The following is a 22,663-nucleotide window of genomic DNA, read 5'->3' on the forward strand; positions in this document are numbered from 1 at the left end:
CCTGATTCTCTCTTACCCCACAGAGAGTCAAAGGTTACCTGCCATGCACATGGTGGCAAAGCCTCGAGCTGTCTACAAACACCGCACCAATCCAGCCCCAAGAGTCTCACCCAGAGCTCAGCACCCACGTTCTGCACCGAGCAGGGAGAGAGCGATGCCGGTGCCCCGTGCCAGTGAGCCCCACGCACACAGACCTGGGGTTTGTGCAGCAGGAGTGGAACGAGAAGCCTCGCACCGCTCCATGCAGGGGCTGCCTCGAAGTACGTGATCCAAGCGGTTACTGAAGGGTAGGAGCGTAACCACATATATGGCTAAGGCAGGTTGTGATGTCTGTGGCAAGAAAATAGGCTAAAAATAATGCAAATACTTAGGCAGGAAAATAATGTTTAGTGTCGTCTTTTTTTTAAATTTAAGGTTTACATTGGACACTTCAATATGAAGTATGGTCTCGCCTTTTGCTGCTCTCTGGCATTACTAACTGCTCTCATACATGCAAATGAGGAAAAAATGTGCCTCTTTCAGGAGTAATAAGTATCTGCCTGTTGCTACCTTAAAATCACAGCAATCACATCTGGTAACTGCCTTTTCTCATGTTTCCACTAGTTTTCAGACTTCCTCTTGTGGTAGCTTGAGACTGCGCATCTGGATGTTTTAAACATACAAAGGAATTGCTAGAGCAAGCAAAAGAGAAAACGGTGCAGAGAGTTAAGATGTGCAGATAAGCAACTGGTGTACTGTGCAGCTAAAGTAACTGACAGCCAGTCGGGAAAAAGCTTTTTCCAAAGAGCATAGCACAAGTTTAGGCAGAATGAAGACTCACATTGTCTTTGGCTTCGTTTTTAAAGTCCTATTAATCCAAGTGTATCTTTTTAACAAAACTTTAGCTGCACCGTCACCAATCATTAAGTTTCCGGGAGACAGCACTCCAAAAACAGACAAAGAACTAGCAGTGGTAAGTGTTGGTTTCATCTTTGCTTCAGATTTATATTGTTGTTTCATAAGCAGATGTTTCTTTCTTCTTTCAGCTGGGGCTAGGAAATGACTGCAGCATTCTCTCTCTAGAGTCTCTGGAAGCGCTTGCTAGCGAGCAAAGATATCAGCTTTCAGAAGAGAAAACTAGAGCCAAATAATGTTTCCTCTCTTAAAAATTTTAAAGACAGCAAAGAAAGTCTTTTTTTTTTCCTTAAGTCTGAACATAGAATATACAAAATAATGTCATTAAATCATCACGGCTGTAATCAACAGATTCCAAGGGTAAGAGGGGAAAAGAGCAAATAGAAATGTCTGATTTTTGACTTAAATCAAACAGAATGGAGGTCTGTTGCGACTCACTTATGTAAACCTGGGCTTAATGCATGCATCACCCAGCTCTCAGGACTCTGCTTTCAGATTGTTTGCTGTGCATTGCATAAACAGCTTTAAGGGACAATTACAATTGAAAGCTGGCTCGAGTTTCAGAAGCCATCATGACTGCTTCTGACTTCAAAAAACAAAAAAACTCAGACATTTAAAGAAATAGTCTTTTCCAATTCAATCTGGAACAAAAAAAAAAAAAAAAAAAAGGAATGTGGATTTTTGAAAGTGACATTAGCAAATTATAGCTATAACTCTACAGCATTTTATTCTAACCTGATTTTAGCCCTGTGGACCTTCATAAAAGTGACATTATGGGAAAGTCCATTTAAGGGGAGATTGAGATGGATTAACCTTATTTTAGCATGTAAATTATAGATATCTCTCTTCTTCAGCAACAATTCAATATTAAGGAAGATTGAGATAAATTCTCCTTATTTTAGTATATAGAGGCTTGAACGTTGGTCACTTTTCTTGAGGAGCTGGTGTGCATCCTGGGAAAGCTTGCCAGGTTAAAGAAGGTCTGGGGGAGGATAGAGAGACTTTCCAGATGGGGGCTGCCGTGGAAAGTTTTGGAAAAACAGACAAAACAGCCCCAAAAGGGGCACTCCTCAGCCTGTAACTAAACACATTCACCCAGGCTTTTGTCTTGGCAGCATGGCAGCCGAGGATGGGGGGCAGCATGTGTGGTAGAGGAGAGCGGGGTCAGACATGTCTAATGGTAATTTAACCACCCTGAAATAATCTATGTTCTTAGACACAGTCAGGCTTTTATTCAATAACAGCAATCCACATCTCCCCTCATCTCTGTTTCTTTCAAACAACCTATTTATTATGTGTACTCAGAGGAAAATTACAAGCTGCTTTAACACTGCAGTTCTTCTTTGTCTTTCTGGTAGTGTCCCTGGGTAAAGCTCACTGGCTGCCTTTCTCTCACCCCCTCCACCCGCACAGCCCCAGCACTCAGCATCGGGACACAAATTGCTATGTTGCAGCTGGACCCCGTTTCATTAATGGGCTGGATCAAAATTCCTGATCACCACAGCTCCCTGCTGACTCTGGGGAAACTGAATTTTGCAGCCTAGGCCAAGATGTGGTTTACACAGACACTACATTTCCTTCAGGATTCTCTCCTCATAGAACAGCTGGTTATGTTCATTTCTCATCTTCACTAAAATCTCCATTTTAGGAAAAACTGAGAGGGGGTTAGCTTGTTATTTAGAATCCTACCAAATACAATTCTTTATCATGCCTCATTTTCTATTTTTTTCATTCTATACCATGCTTGCAAACCTAAAATGGCAAGAGCAGCATCCTGTTTTTTCAGTAAACTTCAGTTCTGATGTACAGCCTGTGCTATGTCATGGTACATCATAGGCAGATACAAACAGAAGCATAAGACAAAAAACTATCAAAACTACGTTACAATCAGGATAGGAGCAGATGCTCTAAATGGGTCTGTTTGATCATGTTCTTGGTGCACTGCGCATAAGGCCACTAGGCCCCACTAACTCTGAGCAGACAGAGACTTACTGGCAGCAATGGTGAAACCATTACTTGCCAGTGCTGCAGCCCCCAATGGAGAAATACCACATCAGAAGACGTCGTTATAAAAATCATAAAGACTAAGCATAGTCTGTGCTTAGTCAGGAGGTGGCTAGAGGATGTCCTGAAGGAAATGGTGTAATATCTTGATTAAATCCTTTTTCTGAGTAAACTCTGAGCCATTTCCTAGGCAGGATAGAATGAGGTACTCCAGGACTTAACAAAAAGGTTGGTAAAATCCATGTCCTGACCAACTGCAGTCATCAAATATCCTTTCCTATGTTTTGCTGATGTAGAGGTCTTACCCCCCCATCTTCTGGGTGAAATTCAGTCAATTAATTAATGACGTAAAGTAAGGATTCACTTGGAAATAATTCACATCACAGGGATTCACATGTGCTGTCATTCTGTCAAGCTTCTTGGATTTCTTGGTTAAAAATAATTCCCTATGATATTTCAGATAAAGTTTTGGAAAATACACCTTTACCTTATCTATTTGGGTTTCTTTCCTGCCTTGGATTTGTAGTTAATATGTTGGGTACAGTACCTGAAGGATGCTTCTTCCTCTCCTACAAACAGTTTTACTGGCAACCTTTCTGTCTAGCAGCATCACCGGCCACAGCATCCCTGAGCTCTGTGCCTCGCTCAGCACCAGTGTGGGAGGCCCTCACACCAGTTTGGGAACACCTGCCATTGGACATGGCTGTAGCACTCCCTTTAGAGCTAGGCACAGAGTATAGCAACCCCAAACTGCAGCCTGCAATTCCTGAAGTCTCTGTGCACATAGAAGAGAATGGGAAAGTTCACTCTGTTGGATAAAGCCTACAACGCCAGATTGTTAGTCAAGCTGTTTGGACTCTATGAATGAAAATTATTAGATGGTAGTAGGCAATTATTATTCGGGATGCTCCCAAACTAGCATCTTCACCTGAATCCATTTATCTACTCTTCAGTGAGGATGTGCATTCAACTATCTAAAGCTGTACCTATTCTGAACAACGTGACTGAGCTGGCCTTTCTAACAGTCCGAGCTAAGGCAGCAGCTTAAACTAGAGGTTTTTGCAAATTCAGTTTGGATCCCAATGCTGAATCTAACACCTCTAAGCAGCCAGCAGTCTGTTGTTTGGCCATATCTGTTATTCTCCAGTTAGGAATAGAGCTGATTAAGGATTTTACACAGTTGCTGGAGATATAAGTGGAAATTTTCTTGTTTGCTTCGTGTGAGGGGTCACGCTGTTACTTGGAATGGCAATGTTTTCATGGCAGCTTTCACCACGTGCGAGAGGCTGCCAGACATTCCTGCAGGGTTGGTCCCTGCCTGAAGAAGTTCAGTTATTCTGGCAGTCAACGCTGAATTTAAGGAGAAAAAACTACTAAACCCTAAATTGTTTGTGTGAGCTCACTTGTGTACTGCATGGAAGATGGGGAACACGTATGGGTACTCAGGGCCACAGCTGCCTATCTCCAGTTTAGTTTAATGTAAATACATGGTTTATCAGCACATATTTGAAAAATAAGGCTGCTTAACTGTAACTGCTACCAGGGAACAGACTGACCCCCCGCCCCTCTGGGATGGGGCAGCAGATCACAGGAGGCAGATTTAACCACAGTGGAACCACAGCGGTGTGTCTGCAAAGTGCCTCCAGAGGTTCAAAGGCATGAACTGATGCCTCACCTGCTCTTTGCATCATTTCTTTCTTTTTTTTTTTTAACTGAGCTACATCTCCTCATTAGGTGACTAAATCAGGTGATTGCCAATCAAAATGGGAACTAGGGAAGACTTGGGTGGATGTTATTTTGGAGAAGAGATCAAAATAATGGACTTGTGCTGCCTTTTTGATGCTTTATGACTACCGTTTTCTAAGGAGAGAAAATGTTGTCATCTGTCATCACAGATGCACCAGAAGGCCCAGCCTAGCCAAGATCTGCTGGAGCACTCGATGGTCTTTAAAGCACGCAGATATTGTTTGGCCACTGTGTCCAGGCAACTGAGATGTTACAAAAGCCTTTCTTCCTCAGGTCTTTGCAATGGCTGACTCAAAACCAAACATACACAACATTCAAATAGCTCTACGTGGTTTGAATAAACAATGTTGGTTTTTTCCTTTTCAATTAATGTGCTCTCATTTGTGTGATTGCATTGATACCTTAACTTGACAAGTTTCTCAATAATCCACAGTCTTCCAGAAAAAAAAAATACACCAAATCTAAAACTGTAAGGAGATTTATACATCATAAAGAAACCAAAAAAAGATAAACTCATTTTTACTTTGTAGTTTTACATTAAAGCTCTATGCTCTACTTGTTAATAAAGCAATTCATTAAGTAAAGGTGATAGCTAAAAGTGAAAATGATTGCTTAATTAGCAATGTTGTGTGATCAAGGATGGTTTGTGTCAATTAAGGCGATTCTGCTGGTCTCTCAGTTACTAATAGTAATTTTGAAAAGAAAACTTGCAAATTACTGATGGAAAGCTAACATGGAATCACAGTATTTATTTGTAATGATTACCTATCACTTTTATGAATCTTAAAGTCTTTGTTCTGTGCCTATTTTTTTCCCCCTTCAAGCAATACCTGAATAAGTACTACGGATGCCCAAAAGACAACTGCAATTTATTTGTACTGAAAGATACCTTGAAGAAAATGCAGAAATTTTTTGGGCTGCCCGAAACAGGAGACTTGGATCAAAATACAATTGAGACAATGAAGAAACCCCGCTGTGGTAACCCAGATGTGGCCAATTACAACTTCTTTCCAAGAAAGCCAAAATGGGAAAAGAACCACATAACATACAGGTACTGCCTGATGACGCGGGGTGTTGCTCATACGTAACCAGAGCACTTTTAAGAAGCGATCAAACAAGGCACTTCAAAGCGGGGGAGTTGTTTAGCAGCCTACAGAGGATTCCTTGAATTATGATCTCCTTGTGTTTGGATAACTCCTAGATGCTTGAGCAAACATGGAAATTTCTAATTGTAAAGGTTCAGGAATAATCATCTAAAGCTCAGTTTTATGGTTCTGGTTGGGACTAAAGAGATTTTGGTTTTCTCTGCTCTGCTGCAAGCATCCTACAGGATCTAGAGTAGCAGTACCTTACCTGCCCATCTGCTCGGTGGGACCGCAGGACTTACAGACTGCAGAGGACATGGAGGAGGACAAAGTCCTCCGCATTCAGCAGCCATAAAAATTGAGATCGTCAAATAAACTTTAAAATAAAACAAGCATTGTTTGTTTATCAGCTTACAGTAGTAAACAATCACGAACCCAATGAAGTGAAATTCACCTTCAGTAGCCAACCAATGAGAAAAAAGTAGGAGACAACAAAGGGAGCAAACACTGCTACCTAAATTTAAAATTAAGATCTTTTGTTATTAAACAGATGATCTAACAACATGAGGAACAGGAAAACTTAGGCAATATAGCATTAAAACTTAGGCAATATAGTATTAAAATAGTGTGTACACTATGTGCATTATTTCTAAGAGTTTAAAAATGCCCGTTTATTAACACAGAAATTTCTAATTGCTAAGATGCAGGCAACTGCCACAGCCTGGCAAAGCACCACGCTTAATTAATCCACTGTTTCCATACCTTGTACTATGGCAAATGCAAGGGATTTCAGCCCCAATGAAAGAAGGCTGTGCCATCACACAGTTGTTTGGGGATCTAAGCAGCCTCAAAATTGCCTCACAGACCAAGCACATAGATGTGAGCAGCAGTTAGAGGTCAGGTGAAATGATTTAAAGCAAACCTATTGCAATAGGTTCGGCATATTTTCATTTTTAACTCTTGCCCTAGCGGGTTATGGACCAATATAGCTCTTACTGAAGTCCATAACAAAAACATCCCATTGGCTCAAGTGGTCCAGAACAGAACCTTTGGCAGGAGAGAACGAACAGCAAATTTGTCTTAGGTGCGTGACCTGGCGTGCTGCTGCCTCACGAGTCACGATTCAACATATCCTGCATTCTGTGACCACCTAATGAATGCTTAAAAAAACCTGTGGCAGCTCTCACAGCTCCGTATGGCTGCTATGCTTCTTCTGATAATGTTATCCCTACGCATAAAGTAGTTTCATCCCTTACACACAACAGCAGCAAAGGGTTAGAAACTTTTCTTTACACAGATGTTAGCTGGCTGTAATACAAGGCACTAATAAGTCCAATCAGCACATATATATTAAAAAAAAAAAAAAAAACTATTTATGAGTTTTCCCTTTTTTTAAGTCAGGTGTAGGGCTTTATCCCACATGCTTTAACCTCGTGCTTCCTACCACCAGTGTAACCAATGTACTGGTGGAGACTTAATATTCACTTGGCATAAAACAATACATAGCTAGCTACAAAGGTGAGGGAGAAGGGCTGCTTTTTTCTTGTTACTAGAGAAAAAACAATCCAGTCTTGAGACTTTCAGAATTATATTGAGCTTTTTTTCTGGCAGCTAAATCTTATGAATCAGGGATGCGCTGGTATGTTCATGTCTAAAGTGAGAGCATGACCCGCGAGCTCATTAAGTAGGTCACAAAAATGTAAGTCTCACATCTAACCAAATGAAAGAACACGAGGTGTTGTCTTGCCAGCACCCCAGCACTGATGCAAAACCCTGAATATTTTGTGCACGGCCAATGCCACGCAACTTTCACAGCCTCTGGCTAAATAATTCATGGTGCTGTGTCGATTCCAAAGGAAAATAAATAGTAAGTGCCACATCTAAACACGCCTCTGAAGCAGCATGAAGTCCAGACCTCACATGGAGCAGTGTTACCTCTTAACCCGTTTCTAAGTCTGTTCAGCATTAAGATCAGTAAGCAACAAATACTGGGAGGAGGCTTGTGTGTTTCTTAACTCTTCCTTTTACCTCGAAGGATTATAGGCTATACCCCGGATTTGGATCCCGAGACAGTAGATGATGCCTTCGCCCGAGCCTTTCAAGTCTGGAGTGATGTCACACCGCTGAGATTTAACCGAATACACGATGGAGAAGCAGACATTATGATTAATTTTGGCCGATGGGGTATATTTTTCTGTTTTTCCATATGTTTTTGGTTTTGTTCCTTTCATTAATCCTTAGTATTGGAATGACTTACCCTCAATAAGTAGTACCCATGAGCCTTTCTGGCAAACCTTGTCCTAGTTTGCACTTGGCTTACACAGGCTAGGATCTAATTTCACTTTTTTTCTTTTACATATGAGAGTCAGAGAAAAATATTTATACAATATCCTTATTCTATATTTATCTTTCCAAAAGAGAATTGCTAGGGGCAACATTTTATTTTTAAATTTACAAATCAGAAATAGAAACGGGAAATATTGGTACAGATCTTCAGATGGTGTGAGCTGGCATCCCGCCACAGAAGAGAATGAAATGCCATCGTAGCCTTCATTTGTAGCTCCATGCTCAGTTTTCCAGTAGTAGTGGCAGAGGTCCTAACGTATGGGACCTTAAAAATGGATTTGAGCCTTTCAATTTTAACTCCATAGCTGGTCTCTGTTCTTTAGCATAGCAAACTGAAGACTTTCAACAAATTCTTTGGTCTTGAAAAATTTCAAAACATGGATCTTAAGCTAAATTCTGGTTTTTGCTCAGCTGATGAGCAACTTGATTCATTTTAGTTGTACATGCCTTCTCAATTATTTTTGGTTTCCTCTGAAAGAGCATACATAACTGTTCAGTGTATACCTGAGGCATTTTAGCTTCTTACAGACAGTCATAGAATTTTTAATACTAATGAAGATACTTGTACAGCCAGTCACTTGGGAGGTAGACTTGGGAAGTGAAGTGAACAGTTCAAAGAATAAGTGAGCTCTTTGTAAAAGCCTCCATTTCAAGTTGGTTTTCTTTACTTTAGCTACTGATGAGTTGACCTCAAAAGCTTCAGAGATTCTGTACAGAACCCAAAACTTCAGATCCTCATCCAGGCTGGCTTGGTTCACAAGAAAGAAGTCTTACAAAAGCAGAAGTGTTCCTGCTGATTTCAGTACTTGCTGATTATACTCAGCTCAGAAATAGTGGGAGAATTTCTCCCACATTCATTCATTCTTATCACCTTACTGCCTACAGATTCACAGGAGTTGGGACATCCCCAACGTTGTTCATTTTCAAGCAAAGCATGGGAGTGAAGTATCTAAATTCATGTCAAAATCTCACTCCCTGGACAACTGACACACTAGCCTACTGAAATGAATGAACTGAACTAGTATTAAGAGGCTGACAGCAGCATGAAATCAGTGTAACAGAGCAGAGAATCAGGCCTGTGTATTGAGGGCTTCTGCTAAATGGCAAGCCATCAGACCAAAAGGCCTGAAATGATGCAACTGGAGATGCTGGCAGCCAGCTTTGAAGCACAGGTCACTGCGGTGGGAAAGCTATGAATACCAGGGTTATGCCCTTGCCAGCCTGCCTTGCCCACATGCGGTGTACTTCCAAGAAAAGCCTACAGTGCAATTACAGGAGAGCTACTTAAAACGTTGTTGCCCTGTGAGCAGCCCGAGTCTCGGAGTGGTTGATGTGGAAGAGGGATAGGCTCATTCAGAGGAAGCAGGGCGCTGAATAGGAGCTAGCTTTCCAGACGCTCACTGCTAAGAAACATGCAGATGATTTGCTTTCCTGCTTAAATAGTCAGTATCTTGTGCAAAGAAAAAGGCACAGCAGTCTGAGGCGTAGGAGACAAAAGCAACCTGCAATAAGAGGTCTGCCTTTACTTTTAAGTCTGTGCTGGGGACCAAAACAAATCCTCCGAAAAATCTCTCTCGTTCACAATGTTTATTTTACAGCTCCTACTAGTCTCCATTGAGAAATAACAGTGTGCATGCAGTCGTACATTCAATGTACTACATTTCACTGCTCTTCTCGGTCTTTGAGTCCCTTCCACAATACTTGTGATATATAAAACAACAGCTCTGACAACCGCAGGAGTGTCACTTAATGTTCTCCGTAAGAACTGGCTTCCACTCTTCCGGTTCAGTCTTGCCAGCCCAGCCCATACCACTCACTAGAATATTCTGCTGCTATCTTGGATGGGAAAGTTCATATTATAATCATCGTTTGTGTATACACTCTGACAGAGTTGAGGTCATCAGAAATTGCTTTTTTTGTCTGCTTTCTCCTGCAGAACATGGCGATGGCTATCCGTTTGATGGCAAAGACGGTCTCCTGGCTCATGCCTTCGCACCGGGGCCAGGAATTGGAGGAGACTCCCATTTTGATGATGATGAACTGTGGACGCTTGGAGAGGGGCAAGGTACCAAACTTAAATGCTTCAGAATGTATGGTCTGCTGACTGCTCTGCTTTAGCGCTGCTTCAGGCATAGCACTAAAATGTTTTCACTGACGTGTCAATAAATGTTAGGGGAAAGTATTCCTACAAATGAAAATTAATTCATGCAATTTAAATTGTTCTCTACAAAATGCTTATGTAATTCCTGACTGTTTTGTAGGATTTCCCTTTCTGTTCCTTTCTGTTCCTCTACCATTACCCCTTGAAAAAACTGAATTAATAACAGGCCTGATGCTGCCTAACCGTAACGAAGGGTGGGAAAATTACAAAGCCAGGACTGTGATTTTGAGTGCTTCAGTGCACAGGTGGCAATACCTTGTTCACTTGTAAGAGGCAGACTATCCAGTGCTTTTCTGCTGACCTCCCCTTTATGATGACTTAAACTGTGGCTCCATTCTTTAAAAATGGAACCATCTACCTGAATAAGAATGTATATACTCATGGTATTTGTCATAAACAAATGAAATATAAATCCCTCATGCAGAGTGGATTAAGAACAACTCCTAGAGTCCTTAGCAGGCAGTTGCCTATAGCCTTTTACAATGAAGCAACTGAAGTCCAGAGACCATCACCTGACCTAGACAAACAAGACCAAGCATTAGTAGTTTGGAACCTGTTTTATTCTGCCTAAACTTCACCACAATCATATATTACTAATTATAATTCTCTTAGTGTAAAATAAATCGGAAATCTTAGAATAAGAATGAAAATTCATGTTTACCTTTCATTTCAAAATCTAGTTTTCTCAGCTGTCCTCCCACTGAAAAAAATAATTGAACTTTAATACCAAAATAGTCAAATTCCTTCTGTTTGGCTTTCTTTTAACTTTAGCAGAACCTCAACTGGTGTCTATAGTAACTGGACTGGATTCCTGCCTCAGAACAACAACAAACAGGAGGAAACTGTTTTCTGTATCAGTGGATATACTGCTTAAGTAGTTACTGCTCCTAGAAGTGCAACAGATAAGCAAGTTATTTGTACAGTAACGTATGCTAGAGCACCAGTACTGCAGTCTTAAGAAAAGTGTTTACGTGTGACAAATGGAAATAAAACCCGGGACCTGGGTGTGCCTGCATTACCACCATATCCCCCAGCGCAGCAGATCTCGTTCAAGTCAAATTGCAAATACCAAAGTGGTTTATGAGGCACAAGGCATAGTCAAGCTCATGCTCAACTGGAACCTTTCAAACTATACTGAACACTTTAGACCACATTACCAAAGAGACTAAATTACTAAATGTATTAACAGCATGTTTATAAGTTCGCATTGCCATAGTAACAACATATATATTTTTCTGGGCTGATTTTAAGGCCTGTTCATTCTAACACTTCACCATGAGTAATATCTATGTAATTCTCTCAAAATTACCGGTTATTATTTCAGCTATGATCATCTTGCCAATAGAGAGACTAACAGCATACAGAATTTCAAAGCGGAAATCCATACTACACTTCTGTATCAGTATTCTCCAGAAAAAAAAAATAATGAGGGAAAGAAAAACGGGTCCAGAGACTAATTTTGATATTGGTTGGTGACTAATTTCCCCATTGCATCTGTTCTCTTTGCAGTGGTTAGAGTGAAGTACGGAAACGCAGATGGTGAATACTGCAAATTTCCCTTCTGGTTCAATGGTAAGGAATACAACAGCTGCACAGACGCAGGACGTAGCGATGGGTTCCTCTGGTGTTCCACAACAAAAGACTTTGATGCAGATGGCAAATATGGCTTTTGTCCCCATGAGTGTAAGTAGAAGTTTGTCTTCAAATGTTTTGCTCCCTGATAGGTTGGTCCTTGTTTTGTCTATCCCTTCTCTCTGTACTTTTTCCAGTTCCTTTCTGGTAGATTTAGATTTATTGGTCTTTAATATCTCCACTTTAACACTCCCTAAAGAATTCCTCAGCGTAGAAGAATTTGTAACTGACAGTGACCCAAGGCCCACTCGTCTCCTTCAAAACAAGGACACACTGAAGACATGCCTGAAGCACACAGGCCCCCCTTATACATCAGGGGTACAAAGGTTCAGTTTCACAACCTGGGAACAACCAACCACATTTTAGAATAAGGATAGGGCCAAATCCAGACATAAAGCACACTAAAGGACTGAAATCTCTCCCCAGATCACAAGCCATTCCACTAACAATTGTAATGGCATCTCCTTCAAGAGCAGCAACTGAAAAAGCCTGACAGTTCAGGAGGAACCCCATTAAGCCAAGTCTCTGTAACCTCATGTACCAAGTGACCAGTTTTAGCAACTGCTAGCCCCTGCCACCTGAGTCTGGGAGCCCTCTTTGTGCAACATGACACTGTTAGTGTCACAACAACCCTTTAAATGTCCTTTTACTGCTTTTCAAAATGAAAATGATTGAATTGCAAGTGGATGTCAATGCTGGTAAGAAGTCATTAATAAATTGGCGCACTGCAAATTGCTAGCTAGGAGAGCACTCAGGTTTTGAGTTTAGGGTTTTGTTTCAACGCCTGCCTTAGGACTCTTACCCATGAAGCAGCTCCAGTCGCTCACTTTAGGTACAGGAACACTGTATTTCAGAAATCCTACCTCTGTATCAGCATCTGTACAAAAGTGGGTCTAAGACTGCTAAAATCATACTGAATTTCTAGCTTTTTGAAATCTGAACAGAATCCTTGGCTTTACAAGCAATTTATTTTGTAATTGGACTTTTAGGAAACACTCATTTGCAGATTAGACAATTTGTATAGTGCTGTCACGCAGACATAACTTTATATAAAATACACATAATATCATTATCTTTAAAATGAAATTATATGATAACGTGTTTCCTGCTAAGCATTAGGAGTGTATTCATACACTTGAAACTCTTGATGAACCTACTGGATATAAGATTTCTGCTAATTCATTACTGTGCAAGCATTAATTTGATCTTCTGTATAGCACACAGCAAGGAAACTTTACAGAAGCAATGAAGTATAACTGGCTGTAGCTGCAGTGCTGACTTATCAGAAGAGAGAAGAGCAGAGAAGTGAAGGGGCTTTTAACCATTTGTGCCATCTCCTGATTGCCGGCTCAAGTGCTGGCACCTGCATTCCTGTACACTCCCCATACTGCAGTTTCCCACATCCATTTTTGCCCTTTGTACACAACCAGTTGCTACCAGCTTTTTGCAGCAGACAGTGTTTCATCACTCCTGTTACCTGACGTCCTTAGCAATGGTCCCACAGCATCACTCAAACTCCTGCCTGCTACTGCTAGGGCATGGCAAGTAATAGCAGAGCTATGAAAGACATCAAAACAGAGAACAGTGGAACTTCTGTTAGACTCGTGATAATCCTGGTTGGAATAACAGCGCTAAACTTATTTATAATATTACGGTTACATGAAGTAGGAGGAAAGAGAATGCAGATTGCTTAAAGAAAGTTAGTGATGCTTAAAATGCAAAGATATCAAAACAAGACATGGTCAGGGTTTTGCCAGGGCAAAAATGCACAAGCACAGCCTGACACATCCCAGGAAGCCTCAGCAAATACTGTAGAAACATGTGTGTTAATATGCATGTGTCAGTTAAGTACACATTTTTTTACAGATCACAAATATGCACGTGTAGAAAAAGTTCGCATACCCTGTCTTCAGAAGTTCTTTGCTATCTCTGGTTTAGTGTTGTAGCCAAACACTAAACAGATGGGGAATTTCTCAAGTTCGGTTTCAGGATTGTACGCTTTCCAATGTAAGTTTTTCTGTATTAGCATGGCAGCAGTTTGCAAAGAAAATCTGTTGTGGAATATAATCAGTCTTCTAGCCCTACTATGATTTAAAAAAAAAAAGTATTTTTTTTAATTTCCAAAAACCTAATTGCTCATTATGTGTCACACCATGGTAGATCCCAGCTCTAGATAACAACTATTTATGACTATAGCAGGTAAACAAGCAGGGGTATGAACTTTTAACAGATTTCAGTTAATCAAAATATATATATATAATTAGCTACATCCCTTTCAGAACTAGCCTCCTTAGCCTAACATTTACTTGAGTAAACTGCATGCACGCACACAACCACAGAATCATTATTTCCTCATACTTTGTCATCTCCTTTGTTCCCCACATTTCCTCAACTCTTCCCTCTCATAGTTAATCCTTCCAGCTGGAAAAGCGCAAAAGTGGGTTTATTCTTTTAAAACGCATGAAATTGTATCTTCATTCCTCAGATATTGTAGGAATGAAGCCCAGATTATAGGTAGCTGGACAAACAGACATTCACATGCCATGACTGATACCTTTGTAAAATCCTAGAACCGTATGAGACAGAAAATGTGAGCAGTGAAGCACTCTCAGTAAGAGTTGGTTCAAGAAATTGGTGTTCCTGGAAATGCTTGTGTCAAGGTTTCTGAAACGGAACAGAAGGGTTTCAGCCTTTTGTTTCTGATGTAATTGTTTTGCAAGATCCTTGAGCAGTTATCCACAGATGTTTCTTATTAAATTCAGAGCAGCATTGTTCACTCATTATTCCAAGACTCCATTTGCTAACCCCTGCTAATAAATTCAGATAGGGAAGGATTTACATCATATAGCCTGCGTTGGGGGCAACATTCCTAGTTGTCAGTGTTTGTTCCTCCGCCTGTTAATTCACCAAAGTTAGTTTCAGTTCTTCCCAATATGCCACACTGCACATTTGGAAACATTTTCCTTAGGGCTGTGGTACTGCACCAGGCAGTCCTCCGACACCTACCATCGCTGCTAACTGCCTAACTCCACGACCTCCACCATCAAGGAAAGACACCCACCCTAACCAGCTGGTCACACATCACAGAGAGGTGGCTGGGGTTTAACCCAGCTTGGTTTTCCCTGTTCTGCAATTTTTCACACCAAGATCTTGATTCAAGGCAGTAGGCTGTGTCAGACCAACTCAGAAACCCAGGCAGTGTCCTGAATAGGAGGAACAGAAAAAGATGTTTCCTCTGCAAGCCCTGCAGCCCAAATACCTCCCTTGCACTGGACACCGATCTCGCAGGCTGGCACTGCTGCTTGCCTGCTCTCCCAGGCAGAGCCCTCACCTCACAGAGCTGCAGCTACCTCCACCTTGGGTCTGTGCCACTGGGTTTTGAGCAGCCTTCCAGCCTGAGGTTTCCTTGCATCACAGGAGGCTGATTTTTCTGGGAAGAACCACCAGTGCAGCTCATGGATTAGCAGTGTCCAGTCTGAATCTGCTGTCACGGCTGTAGAACTTTACTAATTCTTAAATAGTTGAACTTGGCATGACGCAGAACAAGAGTCAGGCCCTTTTAAGATCTTACACGTCACTAAACCTTTTGTAATGTTTTGGGGGAAACTGATCTCATCTCCTTAATTTTCGTTTACATTAAAGCAAAGCCTCTTCCAGTTAATCGGGGAGCAGGGGGGTGTCTTTGCAATCTTAAACCACTGAGGTTACCATCACATGACGTTACCTCAAGCATAATTAAAAGTTGTCTTCTGACTGTGACTCAGAAGGACTCCTTGCAAAGCAGTACGAGACTGACTTTCTATATGGTCTCTGCAACTGAGCCATGTTTAAACCAGTTCTAAAAAAAATAAGCCATTAAAATACAGAGCATGCCAGGTCTCGAGCTGGAAGCAGCTCATGTGGTAAATGAGTCATCTAAACAACTCAGCTTAATTTTGCTTTCCAAATCTATCATTTAAAAAAAAATGCATTTTTCCAATCAGTATAAACACAATCCTAGTTAGTATGTTCCCTAGCTTGTAACAGAATACAAGAAAAATACAAACATTTGCAGCTTGTTCTTTGGGGAAGACACAGTGTGTGTTGCAGTTACATCGATAGCACCTTTTGCCTAGAGACTGGACCTCTGTGGCTGCTTCCACGTGAAGGATGCAGGATACAGAGCTTGGCAGGACCAGAATTGCAAACTCACCCGTGTGAGCCAGGCCTGCAGGGTCCAAGTCCTCTCCGTACTGGGACTGGAACTTATTTCAGTAACCTACTGGTTCATGCCCCTGATGCAGTGGCCAATTACTGATTTAAGTGGAAAAGGCAAAATGAATCAATCACTCATGTCACAATATCCCATCATCAGAACCATTCTCAGTTGCCCTTCAGCCAGGAAAGGTCTTGACTTTTTATTTATCCCTACTCTAAAAAGTGAAGCATGTTCATAAACAATGTCTCTTCCCAGCAGTGCATCAGACTAAGCAAAGACAAAAACGCTCAAAACCTACACAAAGGCACTGGGGCTACAAGAGCTTTTTGGTCATCAGAAACGATAACAGCAAAGTTATAAACAAATTAGCAAGCCTTCCTGCATATGTGTTTGGGTTTTAGCTTTGGATTTAAACTGGGGGAATGAGAGAGAGGTGACCCCCTGGGCATCTTAAGAAGGCCACGTTTTGTGTTCTTTATACTGGGAATTCACACAGAGTTGTTTCTTTTCAGGGTGCTGTTCTTAAATCTCAAGGAGAATTAGCATATGGCTGTATGGAGGATTTTTTTTGGTTTCAGTTCAGTGCAGGGCCTGACCCATTTTGTTGCCCTGAGGGCTTCCTCCCACCAGCATGCGGCACTCACAGACACTGAGGATTCTTGGAGAAGTGGCCAGGAGAAGAAACAGGCAGATTCAAAAGACGTCAGATGCTCTGAGACATCTGCATTTTCGCATAATTCCATTTGGACTTCCTTTTTTTTAAAAAAAAAATAAAAAAATACAAGATTATATCTGTCTTCCACTGGATATTCCAGAGAATTTACTAAAATTCCAAAACAGGTCCCAGAACTCTTGGCTCAGTCTAACCTATCCTTCTTCACCCACATGAGAGAATTGTGATTCTCAAGGGTGAGCCCTCGGGACCTGTCTGTGTATGTGCACAAACAATAAACAGCCCCTAGAAGACCTATGGCTGCTTCAGCTACACTGGGGACCCCTGACAAAGCAAAAGGCAGGAGGAGCCCCCAGCGTTCAGCTTGGTCACAGGACTCCTGTTCTTCCTGTCTTGCTTATCTAGGGAGTGCCTGAGCCCAGCTGCACAGACTCTGGAAGTGAGAAGCAAAGCCTACGGGAAATGCCTCCAGGATATATCATCTGGCTAACTCTGCCATAAGCCAGCATCTTAAAGAAGCAGAAAACTTAAGCACATGACAGTTAGGAAAACCAGTCTAGCCTGTCCATGGTTCTGTACGATGTTTACTATCCTAGCTAACATTCCAGCAGCTTAGATTTTCTTCATTCCCAGTTCAGTTATAGCGAGGCGTTCCTTTGTGCTCTTCATTCCCCTACTTGAGAGACTGCACAGCCCTTGTCTTCTTGTCAAAGCATTTCCTTTTTGGTGTAAAATAGAGGTTTTAAGTGAAAAGCACTGCACACAACGCATAACTAATCACCGTCAAGACCTTCACACGTCACCACTGGCGCATTATGATTCCCTGTGGATATCAAGCATTGGGCATTGACATTTTCCCCTTTTGGTTTCCCAACAGCACTTTTTACGATGGGTGGCAACGGCGATGGACAACCGTGCAAATTTCCCTTTAAATTTCAAGGCCAGTCCTATGACCAGTGTACAACAGAAGGCAGGACAGATGGATACCGATGGTGTGGAACCACTGAAGACTATGATAGAGATAAGAAATATGGATTCTGTCCAGAGACTGGTAAGGGAAACGTCGTTTGTGTAACAGTCTCATTTGTCATTGGTTTAAGTAATGAAAATTGAAGGGTTTTTTTGTTTTGCCCTTTTTTTTTTTTTTTTTAAACACATACACCAGAGCATGTAAAGGTTAATGAGTAAAGCACAGTTTCCCCATTGGTGGCCAAGGAAGTAACTAAGACAAGCAATCTATTTAAAGGATACTGCATGTAGCATACAGTACTACACCAGACTTACAAGGGATACACGGAAGTCCTTGAACCATAGGGATAAATGTTAATTGAGTAGACTACAATTTGTTAATGGCCCTGGAAGAGAAGTCTCACGTGACAGAAGAAAGCATGACTGATATTTTAGCTTATACCTGTCAATAACTAACACTTCACATTTACATTGGAAAAAAAGGTAATCCTGTTTAGTACGGTAAGCTCCAGCTGACAGATCTTCTTAGCAGCTCAGGAAAACTAAGGGAAATGGTTTACCCAGGAAAATAAATATCTGCTTTCTTCACAATTTTTGATATTTTGAAACGTGAATTTTATTACATAGAAGAACAAAAATAATTTATAGCTTGGCAGGTGTTCAATTTAGGATATAGGCTATAGTCATAGCTATTTAGCTGCTGCAGTTCTAAAATCTCAGCCTTTTACCAGAGGCAAGGCACAGCTACGGTTCATGCATGACAGACCATAAACTTCAGCCCACCGCTGGCACAAAGGCCAGCTGAGAGCACACAGATGCACCCTGTATTTCAAGTCTTCTGAAAATAGCCTAGCCATTTCAAATGTGGATTTGTATCAGTGTTTGGTTTCCTGCTAGTTCTGACATCCAGGTTTAACCCTTTAATTTTACCTTACAGATGATTTAAAAAATAGAAATATAAAGGATCAAATTCAATATAACTTGCTACATAGTTAGGAAGGTAGAAATCTAAAGAATGGTCCAACAAGCAGAAGAACCAATATATCTGGAATCAATACAGCAGAACTCCTAGATAATAGAGTCTCTATTACTGGAACAATAAAATGGTTTAAGTTTTTTTTCCCCTAGTATAAAAGGTTATTGCTTAAGGCAGCTGTGCTCATTATTTTCTGATTTATTAATTAATAATTATCACTAAGTAATAATAAATAATCAGGGAGACAACCAGCTTTATCTTTGTGCTGCTCTTCTGTACCTTCTAAGAAGACAGACCATAATTTGAAAGGAATTATAATTCCTAAGTAATTCCTATGTAATTGTAATTTCTAGGTAGTTTTCCTATTTAATTAATTAAATGAATTTGATATTCTTTTCATATTTTTTGTGATACCTACTTGAACATGTAATTTTTGGTTTAGTTTTAAGCTCCTCCCTCTAGAAAATATTTGTATGTGCACATACACAAGTATATTTCCAATATATTACTGCCATATACTATACAGCTGAGAAAGCAGTTGCAGAAAGTCTTGCAACTTTTTGCATTAGTATTGTCAAAAGAAAAGAAAAACAGCCACCCCCATTTTATAACTATTCCATGAGAGAATGTTTGAAATCATATGCTTTCAAACTGTAACCTGCTGTCAACATACAGCATTTCCTCAGTTTATTAGGAATTTATGACATTTTGACTACTCTTCAGGACACTTTTTTCCTTGAAAGCTTGTACTTCAAGTGGGACAGAATCACAGAATCATCTAGGTTGGAAGAGACCTCCAAGATCATCTAGTCCAACCTCTGACCTAACACTAACAAGTCCTACACTAAACCATATCACTAAGCTCTACATCTAAACGTCTTTTAAAGACCTCCAGGGACGGTGACTCAACCACTTCGCTGGGCAGCCCATTCCAATGCCTAACAACCCTTTCAGTAAAGAAGTTCTTCCTAATATCCAACCTAAACCTCCCCTGGCACAACTTTAGCTCATTCCCCCTCATCCTGTCACCAGGCACGTGGGAGAACAGACCAACCCTCACCTCACTACAGCCTCCTTTAAGGTACCTGTAGAGAGCGATAAGGTTGCCCCTGAGCCTCCTCTTCTCCAGGCTAAACAACCCCAGCTCCCTCAGCCGCTCCTCCTAAGACTTGTTCTCCAGACCCCTCACCAGCTTCGTTGCCCTTCTCTGGACTCGCTCGAGCACCTCAATGTCCTTCTTGTAGCGAGGGGCCAAAACTGAACACAGTACTCGAGGTGCGGCCTCACCAGAGCCGAGTACAGGAGGACAATCACTTCCCTAGCCATGCTGGCCACACTATTTCTTATACAAGCCAGGATGCTGTTGGCCTTCTTGGCCACCTGAGCACACTGCTGGCTCATATTCAGCTGACTACCAACCAATACTCCCAGGTCCTTTGACAACTACCAACCAGTTGATACTCAGTAGCCCTTTAACCTTCCTGACACTAAACCTACCACTAACCTTCCTGAGACACTTTAAAGCATCATGAGAAAAGGCATTATCAAAGTGACCCCACAGAAGTACTCGCTGTGCAGTTCTCTTCCACAAAACACCACTAACTGCTTCTTTCTCTAAGCTGTGCACCTGGGTCCAGGGCTTGTTCTCTTTGCCACCAAAACTAAAGGCAAGTTCATTGCAATAGACATTGCTAGCCCTCTTTTCTGTGTCAAAGGATTTTGTTCTTCAATATTAGTTTTGATCATACTCGTTAGTTAAGAGGATTGCAAATTTTCTTTCTCTTTTTCACGTGTAGCTTAGGAGAAGATGCATCAGCTTAATCCTACAAAAGGGATTCCCTTCTCAATGTGTTTTACTACCATTTTCCACAGCCATGTCAACAGTTGGTGGAAATTCAGAGGGAGCCCCTTGTGTATTCCCCTTCATCTTCCTTGGGAACAAGTACGACTCCTGTACCAGCGCAGGTCGCAACGACGGCAAGCTGTGGTGCGCTTCCACCAGCAGCTACGACGACGACCGCAAGTGGGGCTTCTGTCCGGATCAAGGTAACTCCGCTTGTCAGAGCCATGCAATGGAAACAGCACACTGATGGCACCACACTCCTGACAATTTCATTCTCATACCTATCACTCCTTTCTATGATACTTCTCCCCCACCCAGTATCTGAGCGAAACTCCTACATTCAAATGGGAGAAAAACCTTAACAAGTCATCCCAGGGCTCATCTGCCTGAAACATTAAGTTTCCCTAAAACTGCAGTGGAAGTATATTTCCAAAATATAACCAAACCCATTTTTTTTAAATAATTGTAAAAGTGTTTCTTTCATGACCAATTTTTCCCTCCAAATCCAAACTCCACAAGGACTATAGTACTTCTCTAGTTACGCAAGAACGAGAATGACATTGGACAAACTACAAACAAAAGCTAAATGTAAAAAATGAACACACTTGTGACAGATATTGCTAGAGATGAAGAAAAATGTTTAAAAAAGAGAAAAAAGGAGGGAACTTTATGTTATGTCTGTATGGTGAATACCAGTATTTAAAGTTATTTTCATTAATATTTGCCTTTATTTGTAACATGGATAAAATCAAATAAAGCAAAAGGCATTTTACTCATCTACAGACAAGTGCTAGGTTCAGGCTTCTGAATATTTTCCCTTTCTCCTTTAGGAGGAAAATAAATGCCATATTTCAGAGACTGTTTGGACATAATTGATTAAAAGCAATCCTATGATAAAAGATATTTTTTTAACTTAACATTTGGTACAACAGTGCTGATTCAGGCTTTGTTCAGAGACAGAGGTATACAGACCTGTTAAACATTTCAGTACCATTTCAGGATAGAAAAAGATTTGAGATCTAGATTGCAAGTTTAATTCTTCCGTGCTTAAAGAAAAATCTATGATTTGATACACTTCCTTTTTTCACGGTACTAAGACAAAGTCACAAGTGAGGCTGTAGCAAACATCAGCTACAGCAGAGGTTTTAGACTCTCCACTGGAATATTTCTCAACGTATCTATGACATACATAATTAGAGGCTGTAATTACTAATTACTGTGTTTATGATTAGGAGATTTTCCTGGATAGCAAGGAAAATAAGGCCATGACTAACCTGTGCGGTACATTTTTGACACAAAGCAGCTGATACTAACTCGCTGTTACTCAGGATACAGCCTCTTCTTGGTCGCTGCACATGAATTTGGCCATGCTATGGGACTGGAGCACTCCGAGGACCCAGGAGCTCTCATGGCCCCCATCTACACCTACACCAAGAACTTCCGACTTTCTCAGGACGACATTAAGGGGATCCAGGAGCTATACGGTAAGGCCTTCCTCATCAGCAGAATTCAGCAGAAGAGCATGCAGCGCAGGTTGAGTTTGGGGACTCAGAACTTGCAGGGGATTTCATACTGCCCAGTATCACAAATGCCACGGACATCCTGTTGTTTCACGTTATTACCAGGGCTCCTACTCCAAGCAAGTATCACAGTTTAAGGATAACGAGTCACCAAATTTACTGAACTACTCTCAAAGCTCCCCTGATAAATACACCCAACTTGTAGATTCCAGTTCCTCTTGCCTCTACTAGGACAATGAAACATTGTGCTTTTCTCTAGCCTGAAATATCCGATGAGGGTGGTTTTGTCTACATCACCCTGAGCTTCCCAGATTGCAACTGTCTGTAGGAGGGGAAGGGGTTTGCTTCCTGTCCCAGCTGGAAAAGAGTTCCCATTGACTTCCCACTATTCAGGTTGTACAGGCACGATAACATTTGCAGATAATGTGTGGAAGATGATAGCTGTATATAAACGTATTTGGCAAGCTCCTGGAGAAGAAAGTGTTTTTATGCTGGTACATCTTTAAAATTCATTACTTTCTCCACAGACACACTTAGTAAAATGCAAAGGAATAATTATGATTAAAGTTCCTTCCATTTATATATTTTCCACCTTCTGAAGGCAAAAATACACTAG

General features: G+C 41.1%; 2 protein-coding genes across 2 annotated transcripts in view; one reads left to right on the plus strand and one right to left on the minus strand.

Annotated features, from left to right (window-relative positions):
• Window positions 1–22,663, minus strand: part of LOC310905612 (uncharacterized protein) — a 724,478-nt gene that overhangs the window by 498,615 nt on the left and 203,200 nt on the right. The gene's annotated exons all lie outside the window — the stretch shown is intronic.
• The window catches only part of MMP2 (matrix metallopeptidase 2), a 36,038-nt gene continuing 13,999 nt past the window's right edge, over window positions 625–22,663 (plus strand). Inside the window, exons 1-8 of the mRNA XM_083852088.1 lie at window positions 625–952; window positions 5,469–5,695; window positions 7,765–7,913; window positions 10,012–10,140; window positions 11,746–11,919; window positions 17,617–17,790; window positions 20,557–20,730; window positions 21,856–22,011. Coding sequence (XP_083708214.1) covers window positions 809–952; window positions 5,469–5,695; window positions 7,765–7,913; window positions 10,012–10,140; window positions 11,746–11,919; window positions 17,617–17,790; window positions 20,557–20,730; window positions 21,856–22,011 — 1,327 coding nt within the window. The 5' untranslated portion in view covers window positions 625–808. The remainder of the gene's footprint in view (window positions 953–5,468; window positions 5,696–7,764; window positions 7,914–10,011; window positions 10,141–11,745; window positions 11,920–17,616; window positions 17,791–20,556; window positions 20,731–21,855; window positions 22,012–22,663) is intronic.

This window comes from Anser anser (assembly GCF_964211835.1).
Source record: "Anser anser genome assembly, chromosome: 11".
Lineage (NCBI taxonomy): Eukaryota > Metazoa > Chordata > Aves > Anseriformes > Anatidae > Anser > Anser anser.